The sequence below is a fragment of the Augochlora pura genome, chromosome 3 (genome assembly GCF_028453695.1).
Source record: "Augochlora pura isolate Apur16 chromosome 3, APUR_v2.2.1, whole genome shotgun sequence".
NCBI classification, from domain to species: Eukaryota; Metazoa; Arthropoda; class Insecta; order Hymenoptera; family Halictidae; genus Augochlora; species Augochlora pura.
Genome location: NC_135774.1, coordinates 21,345,145 through 21,358,822, shown reverse-complemented (window position 1 = coordinate 21,358,822; position 13,678 = coordinate 21,345,145). Strand labels below are relative to the sequence as shown.

General features: G+C 32.3%; 1 protein-coding gene across 2 annotated transcripts in view; it reads right to left on the bottom strand.

Annotated features, from left to right (window-relative positions):
- Mnb (minibrain) overlaps window positions 1-13,678 on the bottom strand; it is a 46,483-nt gene that overhangs the window by 6,273 nt on the left and 26,532 nt on the right. For both annotated transcript variants that reach the window (XM_078177115.1, XM_078177116.1), the window contains 6 exons: window positions 9,554-9,813; window positions 5,950-6,118; window positions 5,474-5,641; window positions 5,101-5,387; window positions 4,882-5,028; window positions 2,816-3,248 (listed from right to left, as the gene is read on the bottom strand). In XM_078177115.1, the coding sequence (XP_078033241.1) occupies window positions 2,816-3,248; window positions 4,882-5,028; window positions 5,101-5,387; window positions 5,474-5,641; window positions 5,950-6,118; window positions 9,554-9,813 (1,464 nt within the window). The remainder of the gene's footprint in view (window positions 1-2,815; window positions 3,249-4,881; window positions 5,029-5,100; window positions 5,388-5,473; window positions 5,642-5,949; window positions 6,119-9,553; window positions 9,814-13,678) is intronic.

Sequence of the window (13,678 nt, the reverse complement as noted above, 5' to 3'; positions counted from 1 at the left end):
GTACAAAAATATTAATAAAATAGTAATAAATAGCTTTAACAAATCTGAAACGTTTACACGTTTACTTAAATCGTGCAATTCAATCATGCAAATGTCTCAAACATTTTACGGTTAATATTTTTTTTATCATGTATTTCTTTAGCATAATATAAATGTTACGTACTTCGCCTAAATCCAAAAATTTTTGAAATTTCTAATATGCAGTCTTCTTGAAACAATTATTTCCTAGATTTCTATTTTCAATTTTTTAATGGACAATGTATAAATAATATATTGAGGAAAAGTTCAAAACCAAGCCCTGGACTATCACACATAATAGATTTAATAATGTTCACCTAATATATGAAAGTTTATAAAACTGCGACATCTGCAACTTAGTTTTGTTTACACTGTTATGTTACTCTTTACATTTATACATCTCTTTATATAAGAGAAAATAAATAATTTTAAAAACCTAATTATAATATTTCCTTGAAAATACGTTAACCATAAAGATGAATAAAAAATAAATAAATAAAGTAGAATTACTAAATAATAATCTTTAATTTTTGTCTCCTACTGTAGGTACAGTGTTCTATTATTACAAAAAATTATAAGCAAGATTCTTCCGAAAATATAAATGACATAGTAGTGTAAAAAAAAAAGATTTCAATGAAACTAATACTGCAACAACGCATTTGAGCGTTGGATTTTTAGAACAGAACATTTTTTTAAAGAATCTTGTGATAATCTTTATTTAAACTAATTTAGTTTCGTTATGCTACGATAAATCTTTAGGTATCTAGATATAATTAACGAGTATTTGTAATGAGAAAGATAAAATTCGATACAATAATATTGTACTAACGCAAACTCCTAGACTTCTACTAGAAAACAAATTTCATTACTGAAACATTTCTTTTTGTAAATGCATATAAAACTATTTCAGTGAAGAATGGAATGATGTATTTTGTAAATATTTTACACATCTTACATTGCATATTTCGTTAGTACCCTTAAAAATCGTACAAAATAGAAAAAAATTACTCGAGTTAAATGGAACCTGTAAGGATGGATGTGCACCATATGGGTTGACGAAATTCTTGTGTTGCCACACAAGAATTTTCACTGTAACGACAAAGTCTAATGTCTCGCATATTTGATGAAGACGCACTCCTAAACGTGCTATATGCAAGCAATTCAAGCATGCACGAAATAAAGTACAAGACAATGAAGTAATCGCTCTACAGAATAAAAACTTAATTAACACAGATATGTCATTCAAATATTGTTAGCTGGAATATGCCCTTTGAAATCGAGTAATCAAAATATCAAATAGGCATCCAAAGGAAACACACGGGCCACAATGACTATTATATGTTTGGTATATTCTTTGTAAGTTGATGTGCGTCTCCTCATATTAGAAAGAACATATTCCAGTAACGATATTCGATGTTTACTATTTTAAAATTCTAATATAGCACGTCATATCGACAAAAACATTCTTAGGTAACTAAGGTAGATAATCTTATTACGGATGTATTAATTGTAGAAGAATATTGATATTGAAGTCCGGAGGCACGGGCAATCAATGTGAATCCGTGTCTCGTTTCAGAGAGTTGAAAGTGCGAGTTTGATTTGGTCAAGCAAGCAAGGTTTCGCATATTACATCCGAGGCCAGGATATGATTATCAGGGACATTGTTAGTTTTTTAGCTTGTAGGATTGTTTGTTAGACAGAACTTACTTATGTTAGTAAGTAAGATTAGGGTTGGGGCCTAGGACAGGTCGTCGCCGCCCCGCGGATACGACAGTCATCGAGCCACGTACTGTCCCCCCATCATATCTACGGGCAACAACAAGTATTGTTTAGTTTGCGCAGAAAATAAAAGATATCAGTAAGGGATATACCTTATGGAAACACTATTCAAATAATTAATCGTTAAATAGCTTTGAAAAATTAAATACTATCAACAACATAGTCCTCTCTCTTTTCGGTTTTGAAAAATTTATTATAAATGTGGTCACATTCGTTTTATGAATATAACATGTAGCCAATTTTGTCGAGTATTATTTCTATAACTTTTTAAATAAAGAGAACATTTTACAAGGAAGTTTCTTATTTTCTGCACAAATTAAAGCCTGCCTAAATCTTCAATGCTATGGAGTAGTTCTTTAAAATGTTGAGTCGCAGCTAATTTGATCCGATAATTATAGTTTTTTTTTAGAAATTTCTGCAACAATTATTTACGTTCCGATCTGAATATTTTTATGAACTTATATGAAAACTAGTTGATTAAGTAGTAAATGATTAAGAATGTTTTACTAATTTTTTATTTCGCCCTCTTTATAATATTTGCTAGACAAACTTTTCTATATCTCCAATGTGTTTATAAACACGAAAACATAAAGTTATAAAGTTCAGGAGCAATAAATGATATGAAAGAAGTTTTGTGCGAAATAAATAGAGTTTGCAACCAATGAACTTAATTGATATCTGGTCTAATACGTGTAGAGACCCTTTATTACTGTCAACATTAGATCGTATAGTTATGAGAATTTACCCATATCCTAGAATCATAAAATATGTATTCACTTGTTATAGCAAATGTTGAATAAAACCTGCATGAAAATAGTTGTTTAATAAGTCTGTTGAACAACACGTAATTTTACCATCCTTTTATCCAAAAAAGTTTAAGGAAATACAGTACAGCTTAAATTCTGACGAGAATGAATGTTTAAATATGCTATTATTGTAAGCAGTGTGATCTGAATATACATTCATCATGTTAATTTTAAATAAGAACTATCCATACTATCTGTATGCAATGACTTACCATGATCCTGGCTCATCGATACTACTGCCGGGCTCGTGTTAGCACTGTTGGCAGCAGCAATATTTGTGTTGGTCCCCTCGTCGGCTGTTCGCTTAAAGAAATTGTGCTGAAGTGCGTAATATGGCGTCACCCTTGTTTTCGGATCAAAGTCCAGCATCCGCAGAATCAAGTCTTTGAATTTGAGGTAATCAGAAATTGAATGACCAGGTTCACCTATCCTTCTACCACCAGGGCCTCCGCTTTCAACGCCTAAGATATCGTGTAAGCGCCTCGTGCCAGGAGGTTTGTACTTTTTACCGTCCTTACATTTTTTCAGCACATACGAGCCATCCGTGGGGACTTTGTCAAAGTATTTCCGCGCTTTGTGCGCTTGGTCCAATATATGTTTCGGTGGCATTCCTAGTACTTCTACGATTTTATTCATTTGATCGATCTGAAATATCGTGAGATATAATGAGTAAATTAACAAACTTCAAGTAGCAAGGTGCAATAATAATAATTGTATGCATTTTGAAAGAATTTCAAAGAATTGAAGTCTTAAAAACTGACTACTTCACTCTTATGTTGTAAAAGTTTGAAGTAATAAGAGTCAGTTTTTCTCTCGAAAACCAGGTAATAATATTAACCAGCGATTGGAAGAATTTTAAAAATAATTGTCACATTAGGATTCTGACTAAAATAATTAGAAGATCTGCAACGCTGCTAGAACGCTTACAGTTCTAGAACGCTACAACTATGACTAATCAATTTTATATCTCTCCTTTCTCCGTAAAGACAAGTGTAAGTTATGACATTCATTTTTACACACTAGTTTAGTTTACTTCAGATACAGAGACTTATTGATAACGAAACATATTTACTTCTAGATGTATCGAAAGTAGAAGATGAATAGTTTTCATTCAGATGAAAATTACAATTCAAAAATAGTAAATAAACAGTCGAGAAATAAATGTAATCACCGTTCTGTAGAATCAATATAGGCGCAAGAATTTTTTTTATATACATTACTACTATAACATTGAGTTGCTTGTTATAATTGTTTCAAAAATTGCAATCAGTGTCACAATCATATTCAACTCTTGGTGTTAACATTATTGTGTGCTACTAGATTTGCAATGCCATATGTTATGACATGATCTCATTGTGGATGCATGTCAAATAAATTAAACCTTCAAAACAACTTCTGTTTCAATAAGAAGTAGCAAGAAATGATCGTAATTGAAAACCTACTCCAGATAAATGGCTACATATCCATTTGATGAAATTTTCAATAAAATTTTTAGATTTTACAGTCAGACTTACATATAATGTGTAAAAATCATTACAATTACTCGGCAAAATGTAATTATGTATATAAAAAAATTCTCATAGAAAACATTACTTTTACTACTCCGAAGTTTATGTAACTTCTTAACTTATTTATTTTTGATTAGTATATCATCACGTTTGCATCAAAACTAATACCAATTAGGACTAACTAGATCTTATCCTCTTCTCGCTCTAGTAAACAATCGCAAGTGTCACACGTCATATGGAGAACTATTAACGTCCAGCCTTAATCACTGGAAGAACCAATCAATTCGAAATAATAATACTGATAAGGAATGAGTAGTAAAAACATAAGTATATTATATGACAAATAATTTGTTCTTTAACTAGTTTTAAAAATAAAGACATAACTTATAGAACGAATTCAGAGAAAAATAGCAGATACTTCACATGACTAATATTTTGTTTGTCTCAACTTGTTGGTTTTAGTATTGTTATTGAAATTATTTTATTGAAATTATCAAATGCTTATACTCATTAATTTGTACAAGAGTTTGTCTCATTATGTAGTGCAAAATGAAGAAATGATATAATAGATAGCTTTATCAATACAATTAAAATGCTTACACAAACTATCTCTATATCGTATTCCCTTATTTCTATATCAGTTATACAATGTATACAAGTTGAATCAATTTTTTTCCTAAATACTATAAGTTTCTGAAACTAGTTAGATCATTCAAAAATGCTTCACTTTATAATAAAAAAAGGTAACAAATAAATATAATTTGTTTTACCTCATTGGCCCCACTGAACAAGGGTTCTCCTGTATGCATTTCAACTAAAATACATCCTAGACTCCACATGTCTATTGCAAGGTCGTAAGGTATTCCTAACAAGACTTCAGGGGATCGGTAAAACCTGGATTGAATATACTGGTATATCTAAAAATGGAAAAAGAGTAAGTATTAATTTGTGGCCGTCAAGCCATTACTGAGAACGCGTCAGATACTCACTCTTTGTCCAAGCTGACACGAGCTACCGAAGTCCACTATTTTTATCGCACTTCGTTTGGGATTGCACAAAAGTATGTTTTCGGGTTTCAGATCACAGTGAATGATGTTCAATTCCGGTGTAGACAGGAACAAAAGGGCAGTACACAGTTGCTGTGCAAACTTTCTTGTTAAGTTCAACGACACTCCTCGAAAATTCGTATTTCTAAGTAGATCATATAGATTATACGATAACAGTTCGAATACCAGACATAAGTGATTCCGCCACATAAAATGCCTTTTCAGCTTAACTGTAAATGAAAAATTTATCGTAATATAATATTGTTTTGTATACCGATTAGAAATGTAAGCAGGCAATGTTCCGACAGACACAAACCTATATAATATTTATTCTCGGCATCCGCCCTGTTCATCATTTCCAATAGCCTCACTTCGATTTGCGCTTGATTTAGAAAAGGTTTTTTATTCTTGATAATTTTTATTGCCACTTGCGTTTGTTCTTCGTGATCAAACGCTTTTACTACTTGGCCGAAACTGCCTTTACCTGAAAGTGAGACACAAATTATACTAATCTGCTAGCTTCATGGCAGTTTCTTAAATTTTGTTATAATACTATAGGTTTTTTGCATTCATAAGTCTAAATCTTGGATTTATAATGTAATTTGGGAAACAAAAATTTATTAATACTCTTCTATATTTCAATTTGATTTACTACAACATAATTGCAGTCAATGTAATTTATGAACACTACAAAATTTAGGAAACAGATGACGTATTAAAAATTTGTAAATACAAGAAAACAATAGTTCAATCTGTGAAAACGTTAATATTAAATTGAAGTGGTAATTTTACCTATTAACGAATCGATCTCATAGCGATCGAGGAACTTTTCCCCATTTTTGATAATATAATCATGATTATCATCATCCCAACCATCGTTGTACAATTTTCTTTCCTTTTTATGGGAACCATCTTCTCCTTGCATCTGTTGCGCCCTTCTCTTCTTCTTAGCGTAATAAACCTGTAAATTGTGGATATAAATTAATACAATTGAAAGAAATTATACATTGTAAATTACTTAGTTAAAACCTCTTCGTGAGTATATAAATTCAATTTCATGTATGAAGGTCAAAAGTATCAAGTTCGAATATCTAATTGTAGTTCTCCCTTTCTTAGTCACTAATTTAATATTAAGGTAATAAACCATAATCGAGATACCATTCTGCGCAATTTTATACTGACGCGCGTGTATACAATTATTTAACAGAAGTTTCGATATTGAAAAAGCTGTTAAGTGATGCTTATATATAAAAATATGTTTCTACTTATTATTGCTAATTGAAATCCAGTAGGACATTGTTACAGAGTTTCTTATTCGAATCATGAATCAAATACACAAATTGTTCCATTAAAAAAATTTGTCATAAAAATGCCAAAGTATTTCATATATTTTATATTTATAATACCATTATGTCCAGACAAGTCCTTTTTACTCTTTGAGTCCAAATGGTACGCAACAATATCTTCAATTTTCACGGATTTCTCTCGCTTTTTAACAAAAGGTCCAATTCTACAAATACTTATGTTTTAATTTTCGATTTTATATTTTGAATGAAGATTATAAAAAAAGGTTGACATTTCTTTGACAGTGTTATTAACACAATCTGAGGAAGTATTACCGATTCTTGAAGTATAAAATAATTCAAATAACAGAGAGTTGAAAATTTGAGAATCTATTTTCTAAGATTTTCGCGTACTCTTTTTGAAATTTTATTGATCCACGTAGTTTGCAGCTCTAGTTTCAAAACACCCACTGTGAATCGGATTTGATGGCCGACTTTTATCCCTCCGAAATTACATTTCTATTTACACTACATTTACTATTGTGTACTAAAAACTCCTTATGGAAACATTACGAATCTTATATTATATATAATCCTCAGCAAAACCACATTTTCTCCGGTTTCGTGTTGATTCTTTAAATTAATATTTTATTAACATTATCATGGTTTGATTAAAAAGTGCGTGATCATCGAGTATTCAATAAATATTCTGAAAGTACTGAGAACTTTACAACTGTTGACCTTTAGTGCAAACATCATTTATGACTAGACAGAGTATTTGCATGCATTAAAATAAGAAAAAACAACAGTAAGGTTCAAGGTGAGAATAGAATTTTATACGGTTTTAAAATACTTTCGGTCTGTCAAAACTTAATTATTGTCGCAAGTGAAAATCTATTCAACTTCGTTTTCTTAGAATTTATCTATAAAAAATGCGAATTTGCATAACCATCTACAGTCTAATTATAACTTTATGCTTGAATGACAGAACAGCTACGAGGGAAGGGAAAGTGAACGAATAAGTAGGTAGGTATGTAGTTGAAGGAGTCACGGACGTAAACGAAACAAAGAAGAGGAAGAGGTGGGCATCGAATAACAGATGGCGAAGAACGAGACAGAAAGAGGAGAGGCGTGATTAAGAAAACTATGATGTAATCCGCGAATTATACTAATATGTTAAGAGAGTCGAATAATTTATCACTTTGGAACTGATCGTAAATTTCTATAAATATTTCTAATTTGAAATTGAGCCTTCGCAAATTACAAAATCTGCAAGACAATACCAATGATATATGTATATCACGCCATTCGTATATTGTACATGTTTACGGTTTTGTTATAAATGCAGTTTAATTCGCGTTTATAAAGTATATATTAAACCATCAAACTATATAACAATTCCAGTATTTTTTCTTTCTCGAAGAAACTGTAAAATCTGTCGTAAGAAATTTCCGTAACTAATTTCATTAATAAAGAAACCGGAAACAAAATTAATTCTTTGATTTCAATTATTTCCCGTTAGTTAATTTTAAATTATTTAATTTTTTCTTCTAGTATTGTTGCATAATTGAATTGTAAGTTGATTGTTATTTTCAGATTTATTGAAACAATTGAAAGAAAGATTCGATGAAAATTATATAACATTTCTTTGAAAAATAATATTCGTTTCAGAATTTACATTGTCCTTGTATACTTTCATAAAAGCAGATACTTTTCGTCAATATTATTATCATCCTTATGATTCGCGACACAGTTAAATTCGTATGCTCTTATTTTTCGAGTATGGAAACTTGTGAGAATATTGTTCGTAACATGCGTTTTTTTGTTTATCCTTTGTTAAATCCGAGTTTAAAAGAAAACAACTTAATGCAATTCACAGTTACCTACTTAATATTGTGTCGAATAAATAAGTACGCATTTTATCGAAATTAATTGATTCAATAAATATTTATCTCTGTTAATATTTCCGCGATATTTTAAGAAATGTGAGCGTAAATTTGTATCGTACTTACACGTGTTACTTAATACAACAGTCAACCCGAAATATCGAATTAAAATCTAAAATCTTTTAACCTTGCGTGTTTATTTGGTGTTTTTACTGTCGTGAACGGAAAGGTGATCGGTAATAGTAACGTTGTCGCGAATAGGGACGTTTATCTTATGTACCACCATAAATAGCAACGTTCAGACAGTGTTATATCTAAAGTTCGCATGTGTAGATCGGATATTGCAGTTACAGTAACTGTTTAAGGTCAATGTGTAGTTCTAAAAGTCTATCTATCGTACATAAAAATTGTTATTACGAGCCAGTAACTATTGAAAAGTTAATCCAAAAATTTATGTGTCTAACCATTAACGTAAATATCTTTGTATTGTAATAATAATGATAAAAAAGAAAAGAAATAACATTGTTCAACATTAAACTTTCCAAATATTTTTCGTGTTCGATAATAACAATAATGAGATCTTAACATTTATATTATATGACAAATATAGTATGCGTGAACAATGATCGAAACAAAAAATAACATTCGAAACCTGTTGATTGTGATGAACATTGTTCAGTTCATTCGACGAATTAAGAACTTAGGAAAAAGTCTGTATTTAGTTTTTAAATGATGTAAGTTATAATCAGACAGATTAAAAGAGGCAATATAAGCAATGCGAGTTTAAAATTATTGCTAAAGCATTGGACGATATAATTCAACCACTACGTTGAACCCGAGTGTAGTTGTGTAGTTATACTTAATAACATTTACTTTATAATTCCAATGAACCGATCACACTGCGTTTATAATGTGAGTTATCAAAGATACGTGAAATCTGTGTGTAACAGGTCGACTGACCAATGAATGAACACTCGATATAATCGATAAAGTTTTATAAAACAATATCTGCACCGCATAGGTTTATAGTAGCGGTACTGTACAGATGTATATTGTACAAATGAATTGGAAGACGTGTAATAACCGTTACCTTTTTATATAATACGGGAAACGTTCATTGATTGAGTATTCATTTATTGGTCGGATCACCGTAAGTGCCAGTAAATACAGTGATGATTTCTATCGGAACGAAATCTTTGTAAATGAAAAAAAAAGAGCTTCGGTTACCTCATTGATGTGCTTGTAAGTTTTTATGAGATCGACACTGAGTTTCCTAAGGGGTGCGGTGGCTGGATCTCGAAACCTAGGGGGTATCCTAGCTTGCATGGCGTGAATATCCGCAGGAGTTTCTTGGGGAACCCCACCGGTCCCGCCGCCGACACCAGCACCCCCACATACCGAAGGAGGCAGGGGTTCCTCCGCTACCAAACGACCATAAAGAGGTGCGCCACCCCCGCCGCTTCCGCCGGTTCCCGCCCTCCCGCTTACTGAAAATTAAACATCACAGAATTAGTAATAATCACTGGTGGCCAAACAACAATGTAATGGACTTACAGTAGTGCACGATTAAATTTATATCGAATTCGATGACAGAAATATTAAATTTTGTTCCGATTCCCATTTGATATTTATCAATATCATTCGACGAGCACATTGTCGATTACAATCTATCAACCGATGTCTCGTGTACTATAAATTGGTTGTGTTAAAAAATAAATCATATAAAGAGAAGTTTCGATACTAATAATATGTGAACTATTGTGTATATTTTAACGTGCGACCCGTATACTCGCGTATTATCCGTGTTTTTCGATGCACGAGTACCCGTGTAACCACGTACAGAGAACTAGACGGATATAATAACACTAAACGTACCGGCACTTTACATATATCTATTGTTACCATAAGGGTCATCTGACCCCTTATGAAATGAACGTTGATTTTTGGAAAGAAAATCTGAATTTATTAAAGGAAATAATTCACGATACAACTTCTGATTTCTAATAAAATAAGCAATTTCATAAATAAAGTAAACAATTAACTTCACTTTTTTACATATGACTGATATTTCTCCTTCATTTTAAAGTAAATTTTGAAAGAGATCGTTTTACTCCGCTCGGTACGTTTAGTGCTAATTATACGTGTACACTTACGGGAAGATTACGTAAAGATTGTTGTTTGAATTAATTCTTTTCAAACATTACTTTAAACTGCAAATTTTTATATAGAATAATAATTGTCTGATTTAAGTGATTTTTAATTATGAGAAAAATTAAATGGAACTAATACTAAACATATAAAATGTGAGTCGAGCAATAAACTCTAGTTCTCAGTCGGAGCTTTCGTTATATTAATTTCGAATTTAATTGTGACCCCGCCGCGATGAAATTTTTCTTTCAATTCGAATTCGAATGCAAATTGAATTGTATTTCTGGAGTATTAACCCTTAGCACTCGAGTGGCGATTCTGCGGCGCCATTCAAATTGTTGTAACACCTTCCAAAATTATTTTTATAGATATCACTCATTTATATCATTTATAATATATATATATAATATCATATATAATATATTATAGCATTTATATAGATTCAGCTAACATATTTTTAATTTAACGCGTTTCCTTGTCGCAAAAGATGCACACGTGTCAGACAAACTTTCTGAAAATGGAAGCTAGCATAACCAATTTTTATCTTATTTTTGCAGAAGAAACCATTTCATAGGGACATACAAATTATATTTGGCTTTATATGAAGATACTTCATAAAGTATTTTGTACGAACGTTTCATTTGAATTATTTCTTACAATTATTTTTGAGGCTATGGAACCAATCCCCTATTTTTCTAAACACGGTATTTGTTGACATGTTTTTACTTAACTCTTTAGGGCACGGTGAGATTAAAAATGTCCCATGACAAAAATGTCTTTTTAATGTACGGTAATGCATGATGGGACCATTCAAGTCTCATTCTATAATTTCGGTCTCATTTTACAAATTCAGTTGAATTACTATTTATTTATATTTTTATATGCTTTCAATAAATAGATTACAATTTTGTATAATTAAAAACGCGACAAAATTTCTGTGCCACATGAGTCTATCTCGAAAAGGTAGTTCTGGGATCCATTCGTTGGAGCGTAGGTTTGCCAGATTCTATTGGCACTTTTATAATATTCTAGATTACTTTAAGACCAGCCGATAATAATCATAATTCATTATTGAAATACACATGAGCCGCGAAGGCGGATGCGTCCATTCCGCTCGGCGCAGCTTGTTGCGGTGATTATACTCGCTCCCTCCTCTTAAGGGGTTAACTGATCAATTTGGGTCTTACGCGATTTAAATTGTTAAAGGACAATATTAAGTCTTACTGCGCGTGTTTTACACCTGACGGCGCGCGCGCGGCGATTGTTATGCACGTTTAGAAAAAATGCCGACGTTAGAGGAAATTGAATTGGGCTTTTAACCCTCTTCGTTCAGCATACGGTTAGCTGCAATAAAAGTCGAATTTGCCGGGAAGTAAGCGCTGCTAGAAAACCTGTTGCCTAAGCTTTTCGGTTAATTCGATCGCTATATCGCATCAAGGTGTACCCCGATAATCATCCTACATTTGTTCAACTTCAACGTTTGTTAGCAATTGTTATGCTTGACGTTTTACCATCGCAACGCTGATCGAACATTGCGAACATGTAGGAACAGATAGCATTTTCGCTAATCAATATATTATTACAAAACGTATACTGATAATCTCCAACGAGTGATTGTCAATTACACGGTTTGTTTCTTGTGAAATAAAATACGTTTCCATAAGGATAATTTGAAACGAAATTAATCCCTTGCAGTACTTTCATCTTTGTTGGACTAATTTAAACAATTGGAATAATTTCTTAGAAGAAAAATAAAATTAACACATTAACGACCGGTAGCCTATTAACAGGCTTTTCGTCGCCAACGCTTACCGACCGGTAGCCGATTAATAGCCTTTTCGTCGCCAACGCTTACCGACCGATTATTTTGTATTAAGTTATGTTGCTCAGTGGCGTTACTTGCGTTGCTTTGCTTTGTAACTTGCTACTGTGTTATATCGTTTGGAAAAATGACACACAGACACCCCCGCGTGACAGTCTAAACCAGAACAGAGCCGCGGCGCGCGAGAGAATTCGTGGCTGAGCGGCCGGTCGGACGTGCGTATGCTGTTGAAACGCTAGCGGTCGGTAAAGTGTTAATATCTACAGTGTGCTTACAATTACTTCAGCACTTAAATATTAGTGGCAAAGAGACAGAATTTTATTTCGACTTAAAAAGTCAGACTCGTCAAAGTACGGCAAGGGGTTAAAGAGCATGGAAAAGATATCGCGAAAGTAAAGAGCAAGGAAAAATCATTTTCTCCAAAATATTTGAAAAAGATGTAATGTATATTACAGGAACGCATTGCAGTGATATCAGAGCAGTCGGTTAAGCGAAGCCATTGGTGACACACCTGACTAAATAAATAAAATTTTAGTCATAGTTATTTCTAACCGCGATAGACCTGATCAAAATAATTTCTACATGCTCTTCTACACTTTCTCTAATAATTATCCACTTTCATTGCCCCAGATTTATAAAAACAGAATCAAGAAAACTTCATCGTTATGATATCAAGCGTCGACGATGATCATAGAGAAGTTTACAGGCAATCGGTTACAAAATCAATTCTTCCGACAAGCAGAAACTCTGAGAGCGCCGCTCGAAAAATTCATTGATCCCGGCGCTATTGATCCCTGCAAATCTGGAACAATGAATTCAGCTAATCGTCAGGAGAATCGCATCAAACCTGAATACAAATTAAATTAATCTAAATATCCTGATTGAGAATCTGTCTTATTTGTTTCGTTTCATACAAATATCATGGCAACTTATAGTTGGTGGTAACCATTATCGTTACCACTAATTTTCGCTATTTCTCGTTGTAAAAATTTACAGCTACTGTTGAATGTATAACGAATATATAGTAGTACGAGCAATTGTAAATTCAAAGTAACTTTTCATTTCTAGTGATGCTTGAACAAACGCTTAACAAAATATTATATTTGTACATTTCTATTTTCTATCATTTTGGATATTTCGTTAAGTTTTTGTTCAGTTATCAGTAATAATGTAGAAGTTACATTTAGTCTGTATAATTACGTACACCACTGTACGTGGAAAACGCCGATACTAGAAATTGATTTGCTTTTTAAAACGAAAATAATGGTACAAAAGAATTCGTCCTAGACTAGAATATGCCCCCCTCCCCTTAAGGTTCCAAGCCGGAGAACATTTCGTACGCACCGATGCCGGCGACACCAACGAAGAAAGGTGAAACAAGT